Source organism: Nannospalax galili, unplaced genomic scaffold (assembly GCF_000622305.1).
Source record: "Nannospalax galili isolate Female #2095 unplaced genomic scaffold, S.galili_v1.0 scaffold1138, whole genome shotgun sequence".
Classification (NCBI taxonomy): Eukaryota; Metazoa; Chordata; class Mammalia; order Rodentia; family Spalacidae; genus Nannospalax; species Nannospalax galili.
In genome coordinates, this window is record NW_008342297.1 from 2049433 (window position 1) to 2075626 (window position 26194).

The window sequence follows — 26194 nt, forward strand, 5'->3', positions numbered from 1 at the left end:
CACACACACACACACACACACACACACACACACACACACACACAAATACAATAATTAAAAAAAATAGTGAAATAGGGCAGGGCATGGTTGGTGCACACCTTTGCTCTCTGCACTTGAGAAGTAGGTGGATTCTCTGTGAATTTGAGGCTAACCTGATCTACATAGGGAGTTCTAGGACAGCCAGGACTACATTGTGAGAGCCTGACTATAAGAGTAACATTATTAAACAAAAGAAAACAAAGCAGGCAGAATGACAATGCCAGCCTCCAAGCCCCATCCTTAAGGCTGGAAACTGCCACTCCATATCTCCCTTTTGGAGACCCTAGTGTCAAGTATGATATCTAATATTCTTTCTGGAAAGACTTCGTGGAGTCTTCAAGACTACATGCAGGCTGGGCATGATGGGATACACCTATTGTCATAGCACTTGGGAGGTGGAAAAAGGAGAATCAGGAGTCCAAGATGCCCCAACCCGCGGAGCAACAGCGTGGGGCACCGAGACTGAACCTGGAGGAATGAATAGGCAGGGGGCACGAAGAAATGGAGACAAGACAGTATTCTGATCAAGTCTCTTTTATTGAGCAATCACACAGTGTTAATATAGTAAAGCGGAGGGTGGGGGAAGGTAAAGGGTGGAGAGAAGGTGGGGGGAGTGGAAGGCGGCAAGGCCCTGCTGGGGAATTTCTACTACAGTCATGAGCCCTGGTGGTTTCACAAGATAAGGAAGTAAAATGTAGAAAAAAATCAGGGCAAGAAAAACATGTTTTTACAAGGCCACCTGGTTGTTTCAAACTAGGGCAGGGGTACACTTAAGGCTTGACCTCCAACAGTTAGCCCTATAGGAAACAGGCTGCAGGACTGCAGGTTGGAGCTGAGCTTGAAGAAAGGTGCCCATGGCCATCACCTCCAGCAGCTGCCTGGCAGGCAACCAGAACGTGCTTGGCCCTCACAGCATTTGGCTGTGCTCTCACGGGGGGGCTCTCACTCCCGGGGGGCAGTTCCTCGCGTGGCGTTGTTACGCGTGCTCTGTCCTTGAGGACTTCCTCTCCGCTTTTAATGATTTCCCGAATATCTGGGTCTAAGGTATGGGTCTCAAGGATTTCTCGGATAAGGTTCCAATAAGAAAAGGCAGTTACGGGAACCTTCTCAGGTCCAAAGGTCCGATAATAATCCTGAAGTGCATCGCCTACTCTTTTCCATCTTTTTTGGTCGATTGTCCCTTCCAGGGGGAACCAAGGGCATGTATCATAAATAAAGGAGAAAAATTGTTTAAGATCTTTTCCTGAAATCTTAATCCCTTGAGCTCTGAGGGACTCCTTGAGTCCCTGAAGAAATTGTCCCTGAGAATCCAAAGAGTTGCCCATGCTGTCTGAGAATCGCCCTTGCAAACAAAAGAAAACAAAGCAGGCAGAATGACAATGCCAGCCTCCAAGCCCCATCCTTAAGGCTGGAAACTGCCACTCCATATCTCCCTTTTGGAGACCCTAGTGTCAAGTATGATATCTAATATTCTTTCTGGAAAGACTTCGTGGAGTCTTCAAGACTACATGCAGGCTGGGCATGATGGGATACACCTATTGTCATAGCACTTGGGAGGTGGAAAAAGGAGAATCAGGAGTCCAAGATGCCCCAACCCGCGGAGCAACAGCGTGGGGCACCGAGACTGAACCTGGAGGAATGAATAGGCAGGGGGCACGAAGAAATGGAGACAAGACAGTATTCTGATCAAGTCTCTTTTATTGAGCAATCACACAGTGTTAATATAGTAAAGCAGAGGGTGGGGGAAGGTAAAGGGTGGAGAGAAGGCGGGGGGAGTGGAAGGCGGCAAGGCCCTGCTGGGGAATTTCTACTACAGTCATGAGCCCTGGTGGTTTCACAAGATAAGGAAGTAAAATGTAGAAAAAAATCAGGGCAAGAAAAACATGTTTTTACAAGGCCACCTGGTTGTTTCAAACTAGGGCAGGGGTACACTTAAGGCTTGACCTCCAACAGTTAGCCCTATAGGAAACAGGCTGCAGGACTGCAGGTTGGAGCTGAGCTTGAAGAAAGGTGCCCATGGCCATCACCTCCAGCAGCTGCCTGGCAGGCAACCAGAACGTGCTTGGCCCTCACAGCATTTGGCTGTGCTCTCAGTAGGGAAGTGTTTCTGGTTTGTCGTCGCTGCCACTCCCTGGCTCTCTGGGGCATTGTGGCTTTTTCTTGGTGGTTGGGCAAGAAGCCTCCAAAGCCCTAAGGAATTGCTGCTTGATGACAGACAAAGGCTATCTATAAACCACTTAGCTGCTGCCTGGCTTATTAAAAGGGGATGGGACATGTTGACTGCTCTGAGGGTACATCTTCCTGTGGCAGGTACCCGGCTGGGAAGGGACATCACAGAATGAGTCAAGCGTGCCTGCTGAGTTAAGTGAGAGGAAATAGCCCACTTAGGCAGTGGCTTTACAATGCCAATTGGCAAGACCTGGCTGAGGTACAAAACACAAATCTCCCCATTGACTTGGAGCCACCTTCGTGCCGTCCTCACACAACCCACACCAACCCCAGTGTCACTGTGCCAGGATCCAAGGTAAAAGGTGACCAAGGCCCTGGATGACTGGTGGGCGTCAGTACCACATTGAGGAGGACTGGCCTGAGTGGGTAGATATGGCCTAGCCCTGAGTGCAGGGACTATGCCCTCACCACCATGGACCTGAAAACTGTGTAGCGGGTCCATGATTCAGGAGTCAGGCCTCAGAGTAGAGGTGCCACATTCACCCTGCTAGAGTGCCTGTCTCAAGAGCTGTAACATGTCTGTGTCTTTTCTGTCCCCAACTTCTTCATACAGGACAGACTAGGCATCTTCTCTGGGTGTCTAGTATAGTGTAGGCTAGCTGTGGTCCTTATACAGAAGTGTTAGTGTTTGAGCTCTCTAGAATGACAGAGATAGAATTATGCTATACACCCATGTTTTCACCTGGAAGAGGTCTTCATCTTTGTAGCATCAAAATCTTGTTCTTTAATGTATATACTATCCTTTTAATGGTGTCAACTAAATATAACATAGCTTTTTCTACAGTGAGGATTATTCAAATGTTTACATTATCTTATAAAATTGTCTGAAGTCTTTTGTTCTGTTTTGTTTTTACAGTATTGAAGATTGAACCCAGGGCCTCACGCAGGCTAGGCAAGTTCTTTACCACAGAGCTACATCCTCAGCTCTTTTTCATTTTTCATTTTGAGAAAGTGTCTTGCCAAATTTCCCAAACTGGCCTGGAAACAGCCCAGACAGTCCTTGACCTTGGGATCCTCCTGAATTACCCTGCCAAGTAACTAAGATTACAGGCCTGCACTACCAGACCCAGATAAAAATGCTTCCTTTTAGGTCTGCTGCACTCTACAGATCCATTTGCCCCTACAGTAAATGTCCCCATAGGGCCATGGGTTTTCATTTGATTTTACTGAGGCCCTGCCCTGTATGCATTTGTCTTTGGCCTAATAGGCTAGTTGTCATTTCTCTACCACTGTCTAGAAGCCTAGGTCCTCCAGCCTGCTATGAACACAAGACTTTGCCAGGGTGTAGAATCCTTAGGGAGATGAGGCAAGTGTTAGAATTACTGTTCCAGGTGTGGGAAGGCTGTGGGTCAGAGCCAAAACTGCCCTAGGTACCCCACACAGCAGAGTGCCTGTGCCACACTGGCACATAACGTAGTGCTGCCCAGAGCCTTGTTTGAGGTTCACCTTCTAGTTCTGCACCACATTTCAAATCTATGAGACTCAGTGTGTTTGTGTTCCATATCTGCCCTCTAAGCTGAATGGACTGAACTATGTGGTACAGTTCCATATCCCACCCCAGGAAGTTTTTCCTCCCCTGAAACCTGGAAGAACTGCCCTCCACTTTAAACTCAGTAGGTGTCCTCTAGCCTTCAGTTACCCAGACAGGTTGTCACCATCTTTTGTGTAGGGATGTTCTAGGAAGGCACCGTTGCCATTCATCGCTGTTCTGCTCATGAAGCGCAATGCCCTTTTCACTCCCTCAGACTTTTCTCATAGCATTATTTCAGCACTGATATCATCAAACTTCACTCTCACATTATGACTGTAACCTTTAGTCTTAGAACTACCAGGGCCCTGCTGGGTACCCTAAGAGGCAGGTTCTTGCCTTTGCCTATGTGACCCAAAATGGCCTGTGTTCTTGTGAAGGAATGTGAATGCTTTTGTGAGTAAAAGTGGAGATTGTATACGAAAAGGATTTGCTGAGGAGACTCCTCTGAGGAGTCTGGTTCCCAGTGCTAGGAATAGGATGTAGGCCCAGCCAGGGGCTGCTGAGGAAAGAGCCAGCTTGTGGTGTTGATGATGTTCTGGTAGAAGGTGATGAGCAAGTGATCTGACTCCTTGTGCCCAACAGCAAGAATAGTCTTTCCTGGCTGCAAGCATACTGTGGTACACTGGAGATGCTCAGCACGTGTCCAGTGGATATCTCCTGGCACAGACAGGGTTTCCTTAGCCCCTCATGTTCTATATCCTTAACATTCCTTGGTTTTTCAATATTGTCAGACTTGCCACCTTCACTTAGTGTGCAGGTTTTCATTTCATAACACAGACTGAGGATCCCTCATCTGAAAGTCCAATACCCTATGGGCTTCAGGCTTTAGATTTTAGAGCATTTCAGCTTTTATATTTTTGCATTTCAGCTTTTATATTTTTGCATTAGGGATGCTCAACCGGTAAAATCTATGAAAATACTCCCAAATATAAAAAAAGTAGTGAAATCCGAAGCATTTCTAAAGCCAGCATTTCAAATAAGGGATAGCCATCCTGTGACACTAATGATATTTATAGGTTAACAGTGTGGTAGCCCCTAACTTTATGCCATCTAGCTCATCTAGTCTTCACTGGAATAACATCAGAGGGAGACAAGACACTTAATGAAGTAGGCCACCTGAGGTTACACAGGCCCTGTGGAGATGGCAGCTCCCTTCCTTTGTCCATTTAGTTTAAGGAGACCAGAAACCTGCTGCCTCCTACTGGGCCTTTAGGAAACAAAGCTGCCATTCACAAAGAGATAATCACCCTGCCTGCCACCATCCTTCTTACAGATCCAGCCTATTTAGGCCAGGCTAGGCCACCATGGAAGCCAAGCCAGTATTGGTCAGAGCCCCAGTAGAGCCAGCCTATAGCCAGAGAGCTGCAGGAATCTTTGTGAAGCTCCTATATGCAGATTGTATTACATACCAGATAGCTCTTTTCCCACTGCCAAACTTAGAAAAATTACCCCTCCCTACAGAGTGCCCTGGAATGAGTTTAAAGAAGAACCCTGGGAAAGTCTTCCTATGGCCCTCACAAACTGGCAGACTAGTTGTTATGTGTTTTCTAACCCCATGAAACTCTTCCTTTGCTTGTCCAGCAAACTTTAGTGGACACCTGCTAGTGCCAAACACGGTGCAGAACGTGGAGATGGGAAAGGTCCAGAGCACATTGAGGAAGGTAGGCATGTAGAGGAACATTCATGGCAGATGAGAAAAAGAGCATAATAGGGAAGTAGATTGGGCTTGTGGTTTCAGAGGTTTCAGTCCGTGGTCAGCTGACAGCACGATGGCGGGCCTGAGGAGAAGCTGAATAGTAAAATGGGAGCATGAGGTGGAGGAGTGCACAGCTCACTCAACTGTGGCAGGAAACAGAGAAAGTGATGGGGAAGGATCCAGGAACAAGGTATAGCCCCTAGAATGTGCAAAAGAACAGAGGGAGGGAGAAATGGAAGGAGGGAGGGAGAAGAGGAGGGAGGGAGGGAGGGAGAGAGAGAGGGAGAGAGAGAGAGGCCTGATTCCTCTTAAAAGCTCTGTCTTCCAAAACAATGCCACCAGCTAGGGACCAAGCCTTCAACATACGAACCTGTGGGGACATTTCATATCAAACCAAGCAGGGTGGCAAAGGTAGGAAACAGGCTCCCAGGGACACTTGACCCAGGACACTTCTCTCAGTTGGAGCACTCATTTAGGACCCTGGGACCTAAAAGAAGGCCAATGCACTATGAGCATGCGTCAAGATAAGGTTCTATATGCTGGCATGGAGAGGACTGAGCAGGTGCCTTAATACTGCCTGTGTAGGAAGGGGGGCCACTTGTGCATGCATGTCTGGGGCAGTCCAGGCTCATGTTGGGGAAGCCCAGAATGCTCTGGATGGGAACACATCCATTTAAAGCACTCTGAACCCAGTTCATAAAACCATGGGTCAATATTTTTAAAGTCACATAGCTAATGAGCTCTGCCAGACTCAACAGACCACATCCCAGTGGGTGATAAGACAAGTGTTAGCTCATTGGAAACAGCCCAGGCAGGGAGAGGCTTTTTTAATCTGCTGGGTTCCGTGTTTACAGTAGAGCAACTGCCCTTGGACAAGAGCACTCATTTATCAGGTCACCCACAAAAGAGTCTTAGTTAACACAGTCACCCTGTTTGGGTGAGTAATAACTGTCTACGGACAAGTGAAAATTAAATCAGTGCAAATTTAGTGAGTCCCATCAGGCCAGCAGAAGCTGTCTCAGATTCTGTCTGCCAAGTTCAAGTGCCTGTTGTCCAGCACATAAGCTGAGAAGAAGGTATGAGAACCTCTCCCCCATCCCGTACTCCCAGAGAGCTCGGCTTTCATCCTTCAAAAGTAGGCATTGCTTTTCACTGAGTTTTTTTTCTGTGAAGCACCAAGCAAACCATGTCAGAGACATGGCTCATTTGGTCCCTGGACATTTTATCTGCACCACCATACACCCGGGCTTTAGAATCCCAAGAGGAGCAAGGCCTGAGATTTCCCCACCTTCCTTCCCAAAGCTTGGGATCTGCAGGGAAACTGGTCAGGGAAAGGGAAGGGAAGGAAAAGAGATTCCAGATGAATTCAGAGCTATAATGAGTCCATAGAACAGGGAGCCAGGAAGGAAAGTGCCCATTCAGAACCCTGGAAAACTCTGAGAGCTGAAAAAGTGGCTATGGGCCTGGTAAGCAGAAGGCATGAGGAATGCAAGAGTCTTGGATAACTGTCATCCAAGGAGGCCCCAAGAAAGCCCTGGGAAGCAGAAGTCCCATTTCCTTGTGGCTAGTCAGGGAGCTGGGCCAAGGTCAGAGGAAGGCCAGCAAGGCATGCAGGGGCCAAGGAAGCCACTGTGCTGGCCAGATTCCTTCTGAGCAAAGCCCCTCCAAGGACCCTGATCTGGTCAGGACTGTGCCAGATACTGACCTATGGGATCCTTCAAGGCTTCTATGACAGTGGAACTAACTAGGAACGTATGAAGAGTACCTGAGGTTCTTACCCAGTCAGAGCTTGGCAGGCAAACACTGTCTTGTTTCCACTGAATGGAAAGGGGTTGTGTGAAGTGTCCTATGGGTCCCAGCACCTCCCGGGGCAGGTGTTCAGACCAAGATGTGAGGGTCATGCCAACTCTCTCTTATGTTTCTGTGCTCTGTGGCAGCCTTGCCCTTCTCCTCTACCCAAAGGTCAGCGCCTTTCCGTAGACTGAGGGAAAGAAATGAAAGAAAAATCCAGCTAGGCGTCATGATGTACACTTGTAATCCCAGCCTTTGGGAAGCAGAGGCAGGGGGTCGGGGGCGGGGCACAAATTAATTTCAAGGCCAACCTGGGCTCCTGAAGAGACACTGTCTCAAAAAAGAAAGAGGGGCCACAGCTGATACAGACCACATCTTGCGCCTCTAGCTAGAGATAGGGAGAACAAGAGCAATATAAGCAAGCACTCTAAACTGGGCTCATCCCAGGGGCATCTCTCACACAACAAAAGGGCCAAAGCCTGGAAGACAAATAGAGGGAGCAGCCTCACACTGGGAACTGGTGGCAGGGGGCTAAGTCATATTTCTGCTCTGTTTCCACCATTCAGCAGATGAAAGACAGAGATAAAGCAAGGGTTTGCAAATTAAATTTCCATCCAACTAGGCCCAAATATGGCCCCATGTGTTTGTCCAGTGTAGCCCACCTTAGACATAGGGACGGAGAATAGGATCTATCTCTGGAGGCTGCTGGGCATGCAGGTGGTGAACCAGGTCAGAACTGGCCCTCATTAAGGTCCCTTACCAATCAGGAAGAAAAAGAAGGAAGGTCGTGACCCAGCTAATCACCACAAGTGCCCATTTCTGAGCTGCCAGCATGGCCTCAGAGGTGCCCATATTAAGTCCCCACTTGCAGTGGAGCTTTTGTCAGGGGCTAGTAAACTCTGTTGCGTCCTCTTCATTTTCATGGGGATTCTAGGGAGTGACATGGGACCACCTAAGGACAAAGCAATGGTCAGGACCTATACTTTTTGAGTTTTAGACACTCATGCCACTTTGAGCCTCCTTTTGCTCACATGAACAATGATAATTATGCTGTTAAGAGATCTGGGTAGGCTGAGGTTGGCACAGCACCTGATAGCAGGCCTATCCAGAGACACCCAGAGCCGCTTCTGACTCCTGCTAGCATCTTGCAGCTCCAGTGGCAGCTCAGGGGCCCTGGCTGCACCTCCAGGCACTTGTCACACCATGGGGTGTTACTGTTCTCCCCCTCTACTGCTCTACTGTCTTGAGGGTCTTGGGGTCATCTTAAGTGAAAATAATATAACACATGTAGAAATGTAAGGTCTTAGTCCTGCATAAGCAAAGCAAATAAACAACCACTGACAATTGTTTAAGGCTTGTTGGTACACACCCATAACCCCAGTGCTCAGGAAACTAAGGCAAGAGGATTGCCATGGTTTTGAAACCAGCCTATCTATGAAGTGTAGCAAGTTGCAGGCCAGCCAGAGCTGCATTGTGAGACTCTGTCCTTTTTTTTTTTTTTTTTTCCAAGTATTTAGTGGATGCCTTCTACCTGTAGCCCCAGCCGCGATGGTTTTAAAACCACCCTATTTTGGAACTGTAGCAAGTTGCGCGCCGCCCAGGCCTGCATTTGGAGACTCTGTCTTTTTTTTTTTTTTTTCCAAGTATTTAGTGGATGCCTATGTCCCAGGCACTATTCTAGGCACTGAGAAATGAGACAGTAGAGCTTTCTGAGGCAGCCAGGTTAGTGTTGGGCAGCTGTGACTGGGCCAGAAGGAAATGGGCAGGGCAGGACAGTAAATAATTCATGAGCAGGCAGGTGAAGACCCCAAACTCCGACAGCTGTATGAGAGAGGGGCTAAGTAAGAACAGCAGATCTGTGAAGGGATCTGACCATGCATATGCTCCTTCCTGGCAGGGGGGCAGGGATGCAGAAAGCCTCACTCCACAGCTATGAGTTTAAAGTACTAAGTTTGACTCCAGGATGGTCTTCAGCTGCGCCTTGGGCCTACCGTGAGAACGAAAGGCTGATGTTTCCCTAAAGGTTTCACAAGTGCTATTGTTCCCAGGGAGCTTAGCCTTTCCCCACATTCATAGTGGAACAATGGTTTACAGCCTTCTATGCCAACAAGGCCATAGAGAGGTTGTAAAAGTGAGGATACCCTCCCTGGTGTCCTCTAAAGACTGGAGCCTGTAGACAGTGTCTTGGGCCATTCCCCAGGTGGCTTAACAGCTCAGACAGCCCTGACAATGTCCCTATGCCATGATACAGCCAGCCAGCCTGCTCCTCTGCTCCCACAGACTCTGTGGGCCTGATCTTGTGTGGCCCAGACAGATATCACCTGCTCTTCTGAAGGGTCCTCACTATTGGATGGAGCTAACAGGAACATAGGTCATCTCCCAAACATGCAGGGGTGGCCCCACTGCACAAATCCAGCTGTGGTCTGCTTCCAAGTTGCTATGGGGATGGGCTGCCTAGGTAAGCTAAGACATGAGCCTACCTGGTGTAAGGGGAGGACGGAGGAGTTTGGGGGTAGAGACCTTTAAGGAGTAGAGGCTCCTGAGAGCATTTGGACTTTGTGGACCAAAAACAGCCCTGTGCAGGGCTGTTCAAGGGCAGTCACCTATTTCCATGCCTCCTCCCACTTAGTATAGACACCCAAACTCCAGCAACCCTGGTGTGGCCACAGCTGCAGGTCTGGGTGGTCCAGATCTGGGCCCTAACACAAGCTGGCAGGGGAACTACGCAGTCACCCTCTGTGGCCTCTGAGACTCAGTTTCCCTCTGTGTACATGAAGACCTACACTCCCTTCCTGGGAAAGGGTTGTTGAGTGGCAAATGACAAAGCATGCATAGAGCCTGGCTGCATTCTTGGTTTTTTTCCCACCACTAGTGGCCAAGTGACTGGGGTAGCCTTGGAGAATGGGGCCTACTCTCCAGAAGCCATGGGCAAGAGCATTTCCTTAGAGGTGAGCAAAGCATGCTCTCACTTGCTAAAGCAGGGCAGCCTGAGTTCCCAGGGGTGCATATCTCCTCTTTATTCAGCCGTCTCTTGTAGTTGTGTATGTGTATGTAAGAGAGACTCTGTGTATTCTAGAACACTCTTCTCCCTTGAACGTCTTACTGTTCAAATGGTAGTTTTAAAACCAAAGTTGATCCCTCCCAAAGTCAGCAGTGATCCTGTTGGTTCCCCTGTGCTCATCCAAGCTCTGTTCTTAATCCTGGTCTACAGAGCCAGCCTCGACTGCCGGGCATTAGAGGGAGCCCTGGGCCTGGCCAGGAGTCTGTGCAAAGCTGCAAAGTTACTGGGGGCACTGCAGTGACTCCCTGAGGTGGTGTGCCTCTGTGTGCCTTGGCCACACCCCCTCTGGTCAGTGGTTCCAGTTCCATTGGAACTGGAGAAAGGCGTATGTGTCAGCACCATAAAGGAGCCAGCAAGGCCTAATTACCCTGCACTGCAAGGCCACAAGGCACAAACTGCCACCTGGTTCTGCTTAGGGGCAGAGCTGCTGCCCACGTGCAGGCCTGCCCCGTGCTTCTGTGCGCAGAGCTGAGCCTAGGGAAGAGTAAGGCTTCATGGCTAGCTTTATGCTGACAAAGGGCTTTCGGTACTGTCAACCAGCTGGGAGCAACCCCTTCCCCCTCCCTACCGCAGCCACTGGGCCTCTCTCTTTGGCAGGGCCAGAGGCTGCACTTGGACGCCTAGCCTCTAGAGACTAACTTTTGAACTAGAAAAACACAGTTCAAACGTGCCTTGCTGCAGCAGGGCCCCGCCTGTTGAACCTATAGAAAGGCCTGGAGTAGATTTAGCCCCACAGACTAGGAAACCTGGCTCTGGCCTTACCCACAGGGCCTGTTATGTCTGGCTCCAGAGGCCTGCTCCTCTGGGGTTTTCCATGCCTGTGAACTGGGCCCCATTCATTTCCCTGTGGTTTCATGGGAATGTCCAAAACGTTCAGCAGGTTGCTGGGAGCCTAGGAGGAGAGAGGTCAACGAGAGACCCTCACTGTGACATGGGGTGACCCTACGGCCCAGTCATGGTGGGCACTATGTCAGTCTGCTCCTGCAGCCCCTGAGGTTCCCCCCTCCTCCCCGCCACACACCACCCCTGTCACTTGGCCTGCAGCTCCCTCTCCAGTCCTCCACTTTCCAGCTCCCTAGCCACCATCTCCACCCTGGCCTGGCCTCAAAGGGAACTGCAACAAAGATCCCTTAAAGTTTCCCGCCCCCAGCAGCCCTGGATTTAGTGCTGATCGGACCACTGACTTCCCATCACGCCCAATTCCCTTACAGTTTTCCACCACACTACACTCAATTTGGGGCCTCGAAGAGAGCAGCAGGTCCCCTGTGAGTGTGGCTGCTGCCTCCCTACCTTGGGCTGCCCAACTGTGGAGAAGGAGCCATGCTCCAGTGCACAGCTCTTGTAAGAGGCCCAGCAGCTGCCTTCCCGGCTACTGAGGAGCCCACAGCAAGGATGTGCCCAAGTAGGGAAAATTTGGTTTTCAGAAGAAATGAATTTGAAACTGGCTGGGAGCAATTCTTATCAAATTTCCAAGTTAGCAGTTTTCACCAAGAGCTAATTGAACAGTCACTGTGAGTGGCCTAATTCCATTAGCATGAGACTCTCACAGAGTTGTGATGAGTGCCCTGGTGGCTGAGGGCAGAGAGGCTCTTCTTTGGTCTTTGAAAATAGGTGCAATTTCAGTAATAGGTTTCAGTAATAGCCAGCCCTTAGCTCTGTCCCAGGCTCCAGCCTTGGCTCAGCTCCAGATCTCTTCTGAAGCCACTTTGCAAGTGTCCTATGTGTGGAAAGAGTGGGTTGAGCTTCTGGTTAGCTGGTAAAATGGATCTGAGAGTAGGACATCCTGGAGACCCACCTCTCTTGCCAAGGTAGTGTTGAGAGGCCACGTGCTGAGGCATAGAGAGTATGAAGGCAAGACCCAAGGAGGTGGGTCAGGACAGGATCTGCCCTCAGTACCACACTTGGGTCTGAGGAGAGACCCAAGGTTAGTACCAGCCTCTCACTATTCTCTTAAGAAACTGAGTTCTAGGGGATGGAACAATAGCTGCCCAGAGCCTGTTCCTGTCTCTTTATCATCCTGACAGGTATAGCCCTCCTCTCTCCTCTGTCCAGTGGACTTAACAGTTCCAAGGACAGTGCTCTGGGATTACCCCTCTACCCTTCAGCATAGTAATGGACAAAGGACCCAAGGAATGTAGGTCTAGCTTCTCTGACCCTGACCGACTGTAACACTGGGCAAGAATCCTTCCTCCCCTGACAAGTGCAACATCATGTCAGTAATAAGCCCTTCGATCTCTAAGGTCTGTAAGGGAAGAGCATTAGCTGTGGTGGACCAGCCCTCCTGCAAGGAACATGGGTAGAACAGAAATTGTAGCACTGTACAGGGCTTCCTCAGCACCAATTTGGGAGCCTACCCATACTAGGATGAGACATGAGACATAGTGACTCTTTCCTTCTTCCTCCTGCTGACTGCCTTCCTGCAGGCTCTTTTATATCATGAGCCCCTGTCTCTGAGAATACCTTAAGCTTCTCTGGAAATAGTACCAAGGCCACTGGCTTTCTTCCTTCTGACTGATGCTGCCTCTTGCCATAACTGAATGGAGCATTGTCTGACCCATCACCTTTCCTTGTTTTTCTGGACCAGCTTCCCAGCCTTACCGTCCTGTTGGCTTGCTTCTACTTGTCAGCCCCAGGGGCCTTTCCTATCCCTCCTCTGCCTCTGTAGCATTTCCCTGGTAGAAGCTGGCTGCAGCTCACCTGCTCCCTTCTGCATGCTCCCACTGCCTCTGTCCTCAGCCTCTGCCTTCCTGTGGCCAGCACACACACCTTGCATATTCAAGCTGCTTCCTTACTGCCTTGGCTACTGTTTGCAAGCAATGAGCTCCTCAGCCCTCATCCTAATTGGCCCTACTTCTGGCCCTCACTTCTGACCATTGCCACATCCTTCTTTGGAGCATCCTCCTTGCTCAGACGCCTTTTAGCTTCCAGGAATTTCCAGATGCTGGGGTTTAGTCCTCTGCCCTCAATTCCTTATTTTCCAAACTTACCTGGTACTTTTTGCACTTCACCTCCACATGTGTGCCAAAACATTTCCTTGCTCCTTGACTTCTCTCAGAATTCTGTGTTTGTGGGTATACCTTCCAGTGCACAGTCCATAGGGAAACATGGAGGCATTCTGATTGCCATCAAGGCAGCTCGCCCTAAGAGCACAGATTGTGGCTTAGGGAGTATGAGACTTTGGAGTTTCCTATTTTTACATTGGGCTCTCCCCACCCAGAAAGATAAGAACATTCCAGGCCCATAGTTGCTGTCACAGGAGGGGCAGCAAGTGACACTCAGGGTAGAGTGAGGCCATTCCTAGAAAAGGTAAATAAAGCCAGGCGTGGTGGTGCACACCTTTAATCCCAGCACTTAGGAGGCAGAGGCAGGCGGATCTCTGTGAGTTCAAGGCCAGCCTGGTCTACATAGTGAGTTCCAGGACAACTGGGGCTGCAGGGAGACCCTGTCTCAAAAAGACCAAAAAAAAAAAAAAAAAAAAAAAAGAAAGAAAGAAAAGAAAAGGTAAATAAGAGAGCCAACAGAGACAGCTGGCTCTGAAGGGTGATGCTTGCCAGCCACGGCTGCTTTAAGTAATCGTACACTAGAAGAGTGGCATTCAGTAGATGACAGGGAGGGGTTACAGAGGAACAAGCAGGTGACAGCATACCTGGCAGTGAGTATGAAGGAGTCAGCAGCAGCATGTGGGGACCAGTCTGAAAGGGCACTGGTTCCAGGGGCCCTCATGTGCCTGGTCCTGGGAGTCCTTAACTTTGTACAGGCTAGCTGAGGATCTGCTTTGGAACTGGAGCATGCACTGCTAGGGAAATGGAGGAGAAATCACCTAGGGCTGAGTGGTCACAGTCATGGAGGCCAGGCACCATGATGGGAACCAGTGGGTGCCAAGAGAAAATCCCTCATACTGCATCCAGACTGAGCAATAGCCAAGGCAAAGAGGTGAGAGAAGGGTAGCCCAAGCACATGTAGCCTCTGAGCTGCAGAAACAGCACTACAGAAGGACAGAGCCAAAAGGGCTTGGGTAGGGTGGAGCAGGGGAGAAGAGACACAGTCTGAGCACCCTACATCTAAGGACAGTAGCAACTGGTGAGAGGGACATGACCAGGTTTGAGGAGAAGGCAACAGAGCAGTAAGGAGGTACCCAGCTGGCTAAGAAGACAATCTGGGCAAAGGATGGTGCTATGGTGAGAGAGCAGGAGAAGCTTCTAGAAGTCTACCCCAAGTCTTAGAGTTGGGGCATTTGACCCAGACATGACCTGTTGCTCAAGGAAGAGGTTAGTTGTGACTGAAGGCAAATGCCCAGACAAGAGAAACAAGGTCTGGGCTGGTGTACCTATACCAGAATATTTGTAGTACTTATTTAAGCAGGAACTTACATACTGCATCCCTGCTTGGTCAGTATACCGCCTTCAGAAGCCCATTTCTCACCTACCCTCTCTCTGACCCTTCCCAGGCCTGGTGATTCACACTGGTAATCCCAATCCTCAGGAGGCTGAGGCGAGAGGATCACAAGTTCCCAGGCAGCCTAGCTACATAGCTATCTTTTAAAAATGTAAAAAGTAAATGATATAAGCATGTTTTCAAAAAATGACCAAGTTCAGTCCTCAGGTGGTGGGGTGCCACATCCAGCAGCTCCCTCTCATAAGTCCTGTTGCACACTCACTTCCTACAGGTGAGGGGTGCCTATAATTTTTTTAAAAAGTAAAACAAACCCTAATATCTCGGGTACGTTTGTATTGGTACTTTTTAAGTGGCATTAGTAGAGTTTTGGAGAAGTCGTCCAGATGGAAGTTGTCTTTTCAGTGTTGTGAAGTGAGTGTATCTTTGTAGTGTGAACCTGTGTGTGGATTACTTACCCTGCCATGAGAAGAAACCCCTGCCCAGCTGTTCCTTGCAATGAGAAACCTCACACCTGCCTCTTCCCTCACCAGACCTTGCAGTCCCTGGCAACAGGTAGGCGGCCTGCAAGTGAGCACTGAGGAGCTTTTACCCTGATGTCCTGGCTGACAGCTTTTTGTCACAGCACAGCCCCACCCCAGACCTCCAGAGTTGTGGGGCCCCAGTGGCTCAGGGCTCCAGATGCTCGGCAGATGCCAGGCCTGGGACTGAGGCCCTGTCTCTGAAGGCTTGGCTTGCTGTTTTGGAAGGTGATCCTGGCTGGTGGCCATTCCTGGGCCCCTATTTAGAGCAGTTGTCAAGCAGTTGCTGGGCTCCAGCTCCCCTTCCCCAGCAGGGCTGAGTGATCTCATGCCTGTGCAATGCTGTTGCTGGAGGAGGGGGTATCTTACCACTGAGGGGCAGGTGCCCAGGCTAAGGAGCAAGGTCTAGGCCACAGCAGCCCAGTGTCCCCTCAGCCTCTTTCCCATTCCCACACCCTAGCATGTGGCATCTTCTTTAGCCCATCTCATTTGCCCCAGGACAACTCAGGTTTTCATCAGCCTATGTATACAGCACTACCCTTCTCCCCACAAGAAGGAACAGATTAGAAGGAGGGGCCCACTTGTCAGAGGCCACCCCTCCCACCGCTCCAAAGTCAGCTTTAGCTAAAAAAGAAATAGCAACTAGGCCACCAGAGACCCCTGGGCCTTGGGCCACAGGGTCACAGTTTGCGAACTAGGAGGCTCTTTTCTGTCCCAAAGTTCTTGGGTTCTAAGCTGCTCCTGCCACGTCCCAGATTCTAGGAAGGAAGATTCTAGGAGCCCCCTGCTGGCCAAAATGAGAATTGACCAGGTGAAAGTAAGGATTCCCATGCATTCTTCCCTGGAGTAACAAGGAGCTTGGGCGGCTGGCTGCTTGGCCCTGCCTTAGCCTAACAGCTCCAAAGCTCCCCTGGGGAGTTCCGGGGGCTCCAGGACCAGAGCATCTCCAGGCCCTATGTGGTATACGGTATGTGCTCACATATTCTTTCCCCCTCCCACCAGCAGGTATGAGAGGATTTTAAGGGTAAGGTGTGGGAAATTTTCCCTGCACCCGTTCTAGATCACTAATGACCCTTACTAGCATCCAGGGAGTGGGGGACTTACTGTTGTACCATCTTTCTGATTGGTGAGAGTGGTGTTTGAGTTTAATACTTGATGTTGCTGACTAGCTTGGGGAGTTCACAGGCTGCTGGAAAGGAAAGGAGGAGGGAGAGAGGAAGGACAAGAGCTGCTGATGGAAGTGGAGACCACAGATACCAAGGAGCCTGCCCAAGGTCAGCCTCTGCCTCCAGAGCTGCCCTAGACTGTTATCAAGATTAGCCATGTACTTACTCTCTTTAGGCCTCAGGTCACTTATGGGACTGTCCAGAGAAGATACGTAGTGGTCATGGTCACTGGGAAAGCAGCTTGCCTGGAGTCTCTTAGTTCTTACCCCCGCCCCGTGACCTCGACCTCCCCCTGTCCCCTCCTCATGTCCTCATCCTTGTCCCAACTTGAGGTTCATGCTCTGTGGAGCAGGACCCTGGCTCACACCAGGAGGCTCTTTTACCTGTGCCTTGAGGCATAGAAGATTCCCGATCCAGAGGCCCTGGCCCAGCCAGCCCTTCGTCCTGCCGGCCTGTGGCATCCTCACAGCCCTGCTGTGGGGCCCTGCTGCCACCTGCCGGCTTCACGCATAAAATGCAACGAAAGCCCAGCCCTGAGGTTACAAGTGTCCCCTTTTGGCCCAATAAACAGACTGTGTGCTCTGGCCTACAGGATTCTGGGACTATATGAAGAGAAAAGTCTAGAATCATGCCTGGATCACAGTAATAATGTCTGTTGAATAGTCAAGTTTACTAAGCATTGAGCATTTGAGCATCAGCCTGACCAGGAGCAGACAATAGAACATCCCAGCACTCTGGAGACTAAGGTGGGAGGATCATGGATTTGAGGCCAGCCTCAGCTACATTGAAAGACCTGTCTTAAAAAACAAGCAAACCAGTCAGGCATGGTGATGCACACCTTTAATCCCAGCACTCCAAAGGCAGAGGCGGGCAGATCTCTGTGAGTTCAAGGCCAGCCTGGTCTACATAGTGAGTTCAGGTCAGCTGGAGCTACAGGGAGACCCTGTCTCAAAAAAAAAAAAAAAGCAAACCAAGGCCAGGTGTGGTGGCACACCTTTGATCCCAGCACTTGGGAGACAGAAGCAGGCAGATCCCTGTGAGTTTGAGACCAGTCTGGTCTCGTCTAAATAGTGAGTTCCAGGACAGCTAATTCATTTAGCACTTGTGAGGCAGAGGCAAGAGGATCTCTGAGCTCAAGGCCAGCCTAGTCTACTAGCAAGTTCTAGACCATCCAGGGCTACAAAGTGAGACCATGTTTCAAAAAATAAACAAATTAAACTAAAATGGTAGATACTTCTCATGAGGTTTCTCTGGGGTTGACAAGGTCAAGGTGTAGAAACCAACCATGACACAGGGATGCCCTGGATCAGCAAGGACCCAGGGAGACGGAGACTTCTGACCTTCAGGGTAGGGATGGGAAGGAATATGGAAGGGGAGCAAATGAAAGGGAGGATTATTAGGTATGTAACCATTTATGTGATGGATGGGAAGAAGGGAAGCACCAATGTGTCTTGGGAGGTTAATATGCCTGCCCAATCTGTAACCCCAAACATCTGTTCGCTCCACCTACCTTCACACCAGCCCTATGATCAGGTGCTGGTATCAGCCCTCTCTGACTTTCAGGAAGGAGGATTCTAGGAGGTTTGTGACTCATTCAGGGTCCCAAGACAAAAATGTGGTAGAGCTGGTATTCAAAGTGTCTTAGGAGACTTGGTGGTCAATGAAGGTGTTTGGGCACAAGAGTTTTTGGCAGGCACTAATGGGCACAAGGACAAGGTAAGAGGCAGGGTGGCCACTTGGAAAACTGTGGCTGCAAACAAATGGGCAACACAAAGGTTTCTCATTCCATGAGCTAGGTTTCCTGTAGAGTGGAAGAACTAGCTGAGATCTCCCAACACAGAAGTTCCAGGCATGCCTAGGCCCCATCTGGTGAGCTCTGCATTGCTGGGGCACTTCCCTAACCCTTGCTGTGGCAAAGGCTCCTCAGGGAAGCACCTGGGCAAAGCAGAGGCAAGCTTCTTTATGGCAGGCCCAATCTGGGCAGAGGAAGGGTTCTTCTTCACCATGCCTACCTTTTCCTCTAAGAGCTTGTCCAGATGATGAGCCTGTCTAAGCAACTCACCTCTAGGGGTGGAGTTCGTTCCAGGCCCCCAGCTACTGCCAGACATGCAGAGCTGCCTCCAAGGGAGAAGTCCAGTGTTGACATGCACCCTAAGGGAGAGGTGGAAGGGAGAATCTTCCCTAATGGGCAATGTCTTAAATGGCCCTCACCTGACCAGGGAGCAAGCTTTCTCCATACAGGACATCCTGGCTGCAATAGTACCTGGATGTGTACGCCCTTCCTGAAAGGCTTCATGTTCATTCCTTTCATCCCACCAAGGGAGCCCCAGAGAGCATGGGAGAATGGGGAGAACAGCATGTGCCCTGCCCTGGATTGGGGCACAGGTACTGACCTCAGCGCTGGTTGATACCACCTCCCGCTTGGTCTGGCTCCTTGGTCTTGAGACCCTTCCTCCATCTCCCATCATTCCCTGCTTCTCCCTCCTGGGTTCTTGACATACATTCACCTTCTCATTTGGAGCTTTATCTATGCATACTTACTGGTAATTCTAATTACACTGAAGTGAAGGAAAACTAGAACCAGATCTCTAACAAAGTGAGCTTTACAGAGAGCCGGTCTTTACTCTGTACCTTTTCTGGACCGGGTATAGGCCTGAGCATCCCCCTTCAGTTGGAAACGAGACAGTCTCAGTCACTACTTCTCAGGAATCCCAGCTAGCAGAGATAACACACACACACACACATTAACAGACCAAAAGAAGAAAATCACTGTTGACAAGTTGGCTCAGGGAGCGCCTGAGCAGGGCAATGAAAGAGAAAGAGCTAGAAAGAACAAGTTTAACTGGGTCACAGGTTCTTTACACTGTAAGAGAACCAGTTGGGCAGAGAGCTTGGGAGGGGGCAGTGTTTTCTGTCTCTGGGGTCCCTCCAGTCACCAACCCTCCCCTGCAGGCTTGTGGAGGAGTTCATGCTCTTGGCCAACATGGCAGTGGCCCACAAGATCTTCCGCACCTTCCCAGAGCAGGCCCTGCTACGCCGGCACCCCCCGCCACAGACGAAGATGCTTAGTGACCTAGTGGAGTTCTGTGACCAGATGGGGCTGCCAGTGGACGTCAGCTCTGCAGGGGCCCTCAATGTGAGTGCTGGCGGGCAGGTAGTGGGAAGCCCTGCTTGGAAAGAGAGGAAAGCCTGGAAGTTGGAAATATGGGTCCTACAGGATCGTTTTCCTTTCAACCAGATCTGCCCTGCAGTGGCTAAGGGCATGCTCCATTACCAGGTGTGGGCCAAGGGAGGCTACTCAAGGATTGGCTGCTGGCAGGCCCTTGAGCCAGAACTCAGTTGGGCCCAGTCCTCAAGGCTTTGGGTGTAGGGCTGGGCTGACTGGACGCAAGGAATGTTTCTTAGAGGAAGTGATTTCAGACACCTCCTTCCTGGAGCTAAGCCTTATGGGTCTAAAGAACCCACAGTAAGGAGACCTCTCCCTCATGCTTGGAGCATGAGGGAGACAAAGATGCCTCTGGTTGGAGATCTGGCCTGCCAGCTAGGCATGGAAAAGCTATCTTAGGCCCATTGTCACTTACAGGCTATGAATCACTCCTGCACCCTGCAGGTAGTCCTCAAGCACAAGGCTGGACCCATGGCCCTGGAAGCCCTTTCTGCTCTCCCCAGAGCTCCCCAGGTACTAATAGATCCTGAGCCTCTCCTCAAACCTGACTACATCTAATATAGGTTTCTGGGATTTGCTTCTAGAAAAGCCTGACCAAAACATTTGGAGATGACAAGTACTCACTGGCTCGGAAAGAGGTGCTCACCAACATGTACTCCCGGCCCATGCAGGTAAGGAGGACCACACCTCTGTCCCCACTCCCAGGAGCACTCATAGCCCTGGCCTGCAAGCATGTGCACACAACCCACTGCCATCTTAGCCTGCTAGATAGAGAGAAGCAGAGGAGCACTATGGGAGGAAGGGAGTGTGTTGCAGCCATACCTGAGACCTACAGGGGCACTGGGCTCCAGAAGAGCCTGTCCTGTATGTGCAGGACAGCATGCTCCAACCGTCAAGGGCTACTCTGGTCTGTGGCTGCTAGGGACTCTAGGTTGGAGAAAAGTATCTGCCTTTAGCCCAGCTACAGAGTCTGGCCAGGAGAATCAGTCTGCTGTGGGCCTGGGCCCATATCCCTAGGCAGGTTAAAGCTGTGGGGTGGACAGATGGACTGGCTCTAGCAGCCTGTTACAGCCCTCCAGGATGTGCTTCAGTCCCTGCAGAGTCCAGGCATCCTGGGAACAGGAGCCATCGCAATGGATTGGCAGGTCAGCAGTAGCTGAGGGTAGTAATGGGGTCAGCTGTGGGCCCCAGCATCTGCCAGGGCAGTGACAGGCCATTTCTCAGGGGTCAGTCACTTGGCAGATTCAATCTTTTCATGAGAGTCAGGTGGCCTCAACCAGCCACAGCTGGTTTATTTCCTGATACCTCCTAGCTCTACTAGGAATAGAGCCAACAGAGCCTTTAGGGACCTGGCCACCCATTCCAGGTGTCTGATCCCCACCCCACCACCAGATGGTACCTCAACAGAGGGACCATGCCCACAGCAGAGGAGCTGGATACTCTGCGCTGTCCATCAGAAGCCTAAAAGACACAGCAGACCCTGGGATGTGCCCTGTGGGATGCCGCCTCCTCATAGGATCCTGATTGTAAGAAGTGACCCAGTATCTGTGACCAGTATCTGTGAGATAGGACAGCGCAGGCACACAGCAGCACCAAGCACAAGAGGGGCAGTGGTACCAGTTCCCAAGTGAGCTGTGAAACAGGACACCAGAGCTGTCCCAAGGACCCCTGGGCCCTGGGCCCTGCAGGGAAGCCATTGTCCATATCCTACCCTCAGATACCTACATCAACCAGAAGGATGGCCAGGCCCTTTTTCTTCCTCACCCCAGCCTGTCTGGAGAACTGAGCCACACTGAGAACAAAACCGAACATGGCTTGCCATGGAGGCTACGCCCACCCTCCAGTGACTTGCCCCAAACATAACCCAAGGCCCAGCCTGAGTTCCAGGGTGATGTACACAAAGTAACCAGAGCTGGCTGTCCATTGGACTGTGGTGTCAGCTTGTAAGGGAGTGAACATGCTCCCAGGCAGCACTGCTGACTTCAGGGGCTGTGGCAGGGCTCTGCCCAGGTCAGCGGCTCTTCTTTCTGCTCCACTCTCTTAGACCTGTGTGTTTCACCTGAGGTGGGTCAGGTGGTCAAGGAACACACAGGCTGAGGCTGGCAGCCTGACAAACTCCTCCTATGGCTGGTATGGGATGAAGTATTGTGGAGCCAGTGGGTAGATGTGGCAATCAGCTAGGGAAGTCAGGGCCAGGGGGATGAAGTTGGCTCAGTCAAAGGCTGGGGAGCCCTGTGGGCAGCACTCCTCCTTCAGTTGGCATCTTCGCATGCTAGTCAGGGACCTGCAGCCTCTTCAGCTTCTGTCTGTGCTCCAGAAGAAAACTCATAATCTTGAGCCAACAAGGCCACGTGCTTCCATGTATTCCATCATCCTGAGCCAGTGTAGCAGCCCAGACCTACCCGAAAGAGGGGTAGTTCCCAAGTACCCACTCTGCAAAACTCAGGAGCTGGGGAACCTTAGGGAAGAAGAGCCCTTGTGTAGCTGCCCTGGTAATCAGTCAGTCCCACAAGCATGCTGAAGGTTTCCAGCACCCCACACCCAGCAGAAATACAGCTCTCTGAGCGTTTCCAAGTGGTGTCCTCCCGGATGGAGTCCTAGCAACCCTGGGTATGACCAGCATCCTGGGCATGGTGTGCTGAGCAGAAAAGGGGCCTGGGTACCACCTAACCTCCATGGCAGTTATTGGAATGATCCTTAAGTAGAATGACCCTTGCCCCAAGGGCCTGTCTGGCTTTGCTGAGCTTCCTGCAGCCTGTAGGGCAGGTCTGTACCAGCACTACCCCTGGCCAGGCTCTGGGTCTCAGCATCCACCAGGCCCAGCCAGGCTCTGAGTTCCTCCCTCCCCCCAGATGGCACTGTACTTCTGCTCCGGGATGCTGCAGGACCAGGCGCAGTTCCGGCACTATGCCCTCAATGTGCCTCTCTACACACACTTCACCTCTCCCATCCGCCGCTTCGCTGACGTCATGGTGCACCGCCTCCTGGCTGCTGCTCTGGGTAAGGGGCACAGTTCCGGCCAGTCAAGGGTTACCCATTCCCAGAGTAAGTAACCAGAGACCACACTTCTGTGATCATGAGGGTCCTAGGGAACAGAGGAGCCTGAGACTGAACACTGTCCCTCTATGCCCAGGTGAGACAGGCTGAGATAGGGCTTACTGTGAGTCTGGGACCACAATGGGCTCTAGAGCCCTGGCCTCAGCACACAAATTCCTCAGCTCCCCATTAGCAACCCTGACCACCCTCTTCCCAGGCTACAGTGAGCAGCCAGATGTGGAGCCTGATGCCCTTCAGAAACAGGCTGACCACTGCAATGACCGCCGCATGGCTTCCAAGCGCGTGCAAGAACTCAGCATCGGCCTCTTCTTTGCTGTCCTGGTCAAGGTGAGTGCCCAACCTGTCACCCTCCCCTCCTGGGTATACACTCACCAGGAGCCCTCAAGGAGCATCAGTGAAGGCCCTTCCTTGGAGAATGCCATAGCTAAAGCATTGTCCCTGCAGGAGAGTGGCCCCCTGGAATCGGAAGCCATGGTGATGGGCGTCCTGAACCAAGCCTTTGACGTGCTGGTGCTGCGCTATGGGGTGCAGAAGCGCATCTACTGCAATGTGAGTGTGCCTGGTGTGAGTGGGAAGCATGTACCCTCTGGCCAAGGCCGCCTCAGAGCACTGTACTCTCAAGGAACTTAGCATTCTGTTTCCTGCCTTTTCTCTGCCTGTATCTCGTCCCTTCTGGGGACTCACATATGTCTCTGGCCCAGAAAAGCTCATAGTAGTTTCTCAGCATGGAAAGTAGGATGAGACTGAGTCCCTCCTGACCCCATTTACACTTAAGGGACATAAGCTATATGGATCCCACTATTCCCTCCCTCAGCTGTGAGCTGCCTTGGCTTATGGAAATAATTCGCAGCCCTGATCCCACGCTTGCCTGGTGGCCCCTGAACAGACACCCAAATAGGATTTCCTGGGACAGGACTCCAGCCCATGGGTAAGGCCTGCACTCCCTAAAGACCCAGGCACTTGGGGCTGGAAAGATGGCTCAACAGTTAAGAACACAGACTGTTCTTGCAGAGGACCTGGGTTCGAATCCCAGCACCCACATGGCAGCTAACTGTCCATAGCTCCAGTTCCAGGGGATCCGACAGCCTCTTCTGTCCTCCACAGGCATTGCACAACATGGGTGCATTTACCCACATGCAGGCGTAACACTCATACACATAAAATAAAAATAATAAATAAAATATTTTTTAAGAAAAGACCCAGACACTCAGAACATAACCAGTACAGAATGGCAGAGTATGGGGACTGGGGATGTTTTTATAGGAACATGTAGAAGGAAAGACCAGATGGTGACCCAACGCTGCTCTGGACACTGTGTACCTGAAGAGGAGGAAGAGGTCCGTTGTGCCTTGCCTTCTTCTTTGGTGACAGTTTATTCAGAGTCCTCTTGGTGCCTGTCCTACTGCCAGCTAGAGGGCCTGGTCCTAGCTGCCCTGTAGTCAAGTCACTACCTGGCTTCTGTCCCTGGCTTTGAACTTCATATACCCAGAGTGCTTGGGGCAATGCAGAGCCCTGCACTGCAAGAGACAAGATTCATAAAAGACAGTAGACTGGGAGAGAGCCAAGTGTCGCTGGAAACAATCAGGCACCTGTGATGTTCACTGAGCAGGATGGAGGTTCAGGTCTAGTCAGCTCTGCAGTGGGTCTAGGTCTGCCTCAGCATGGACTGTCAGATTCCTTGTCAGCAGTTAATGCAAACCTTAGGCAGTTCCAGGCCTGGGCAGACCTGTCCCTCACCCACAATTATCACCAGAGCCCTGGCCTCTCCCAGCCTGTCCCTTGGTCCTGGGTCACCTTCAGGTACTGCTTCAAGCAAAGGTGGCCTGGCAGGGCTCCCAAAGCTGACTGGGACAAACCTGGTTTGGGCTGGCCCTTGCCCAGGTCAAGCAGACAGCAGGGGACCAACAGGGCACAGAGCTCTCTCTAGCAGTCTGCCAGGGCAGAAGGCCACGACCAAGTAGTGGGGCTTTCCACAGCTGAAGGTACAGAGATGGCATCCAGAGTCCAAGGCCTAAAGCTCTGGTGTATATACCCCCAGGCACTAGCCCTGCGATCGTACCACTTCCAGAAGGTGGGAAAGAAGCCAGAGCTCACTCTCGTGTGGGAACCTGAGGACCCTGAGCAAGAACCAGCACAACAGGTCAGCCCCTGCTGTGTCCCTCTGCCCTCTGCCTACCTTCCACATGTGCCCCTATGTCTTCATCTGCTCCTTGCCTCTTCCCAGCACTGCAGGCTCCCCTGTGGAGTTTCATGCCCTACATTCTCAAATAATACCCACTATGGGCAGAGACAGGAGCTGTGCCTCTCCCCCTCAAATGGGGTTCCTGAATCTGCAGGGTCCTTTAAGAAGCTGATGAAAGCTGTGGGTCTTATACCCCTTCTTGCTGCAAAGGTCAGCTCAGCCTGTTCTCTTGACCCTCTTGAGTGCTCTCTGCATACCAGTCAGCTACGTAGTACCATCTGACTCCTTGGTTTTCCCAGATCCTATGGCTCCTGCTTACAGATGGGCAACAATGGCTCAGAATTGATTGGGTCTCGGTGGCCAGCTGGCCTTTAACCACAGGCTCTTACTTTCCCTGTGCCCTCCTGTCTCTGCTACAGGTCATCACCATCTTCAGCCTGGTGGATGTGGTCCTACAGGCAGAGGCCACTGTCCTCAAGTACAGTGCTATCCTGAAGCGGCCGGACCCTGAGCACTCCCTGGGTCTGGAGAAGGAGGAATCTGATGAGGAACCTGAGGACTGAGCACCAGGCCAAGCCAGGCCTGCACCTGCCCCACCCTGCTGGCTTTTAGGAATAGGACCTTTTGACACCAAAGGGGATTTTTAATTTTGTTTTTAACAACTCAGGGGTTTGTTTTTATTTTTATTTTTCATTTTGTTTTACTTTCACAGCTCAGTTTTTAAATGAACTATGGGGGGTAGAGTGGGTCTTGGGGGAAGACTGAGGCCTGGCCAGTACTTCATTAAGCAGAGAGGGTTCCTGTCCTCCTGGTCAGGCAACCCTGCTCCTGCCTGGCCACCCACTGCCCTCCTCTGCCCAGGAAATGGGGGGTGTCAGCAAATCAGTGTCATGGAATAAAATCATGTGTGAAGTGCTGTCTGTATGGATGCCATGGGGAAGCCTGATAGCAGGGTGCTCCGTGCACCCAGAGCAAGGGGCCTGACTAGGCCCCACCTCATAGCTGAGCCAGGGTCACCAACTCAGGACCTTCCTGCCAGCTCCAGGGTGATTCACGAGCCATGTGTGGCAGATTGATGCTGCAGCCTCCTTCTGGCTGATTAAAAATGTAATTAGTATGCACAGCGGGGAGCTGCCAGTCACCCTGCAAGTGTGGCAGTGGTAATCCCTCCCCACCTTTCCTCTGTGCTGCCAGCCCATAGAGTCTAGGAGGTCTGGGGCCTGCAGGCACCCCTTATGTATGCTTTTGCCCAGAGCGCTGAGTAGCCATGTCTACACCTGTGATCTAAGTCAGTACCTATAGTTTCAAACCTGTGCCCTGGCTTTGTGGAGGGAGCATAAGAACAGAGTGAGGCCAGGTCTAC

The 26194-nt window shown here is 51.2% G+C and overlaps 1 protein-coding gene across 4 annotated transcripts in view; it reads left to right on the forward strand.

The window, feature by feature from the left end:
- Dis3l2 (DIS3 like 3'-5' exoribonuclease 2) overlaps positions 1-25747 on the forward strand; it is a 506284-nt gene extending 480537 nt beyond the window's left edge. Inside the window, exons 15-21 of one of the 4 annotated variants that reach the window (XM_008838082.3) lie at positions 19379-19562; positions 20177-20263; positions 22445-22592; positions 22846-22976; positions 23094-23198; positions 24688-24789; positions 25251-25747. In XM_008838082.3, the coding sequence (XP_008836304.1) occupies positions 19379-19562; positions 20177-20263; positions 22445-22592; positions 22846-22976; positions 23094-23198; positions 24688-24789; positions 25251-25394 (901 nt within the window). In that variant the 3' untranslated portion in view covers positions 25395-25747. The other 3 variants (XM_029565940.1, XR_003850358.1, XM_029565941.1) reach the window with 3 other exon arrangements.
- Positions 25748-26194: the final 447 nt, after the last annotated feature.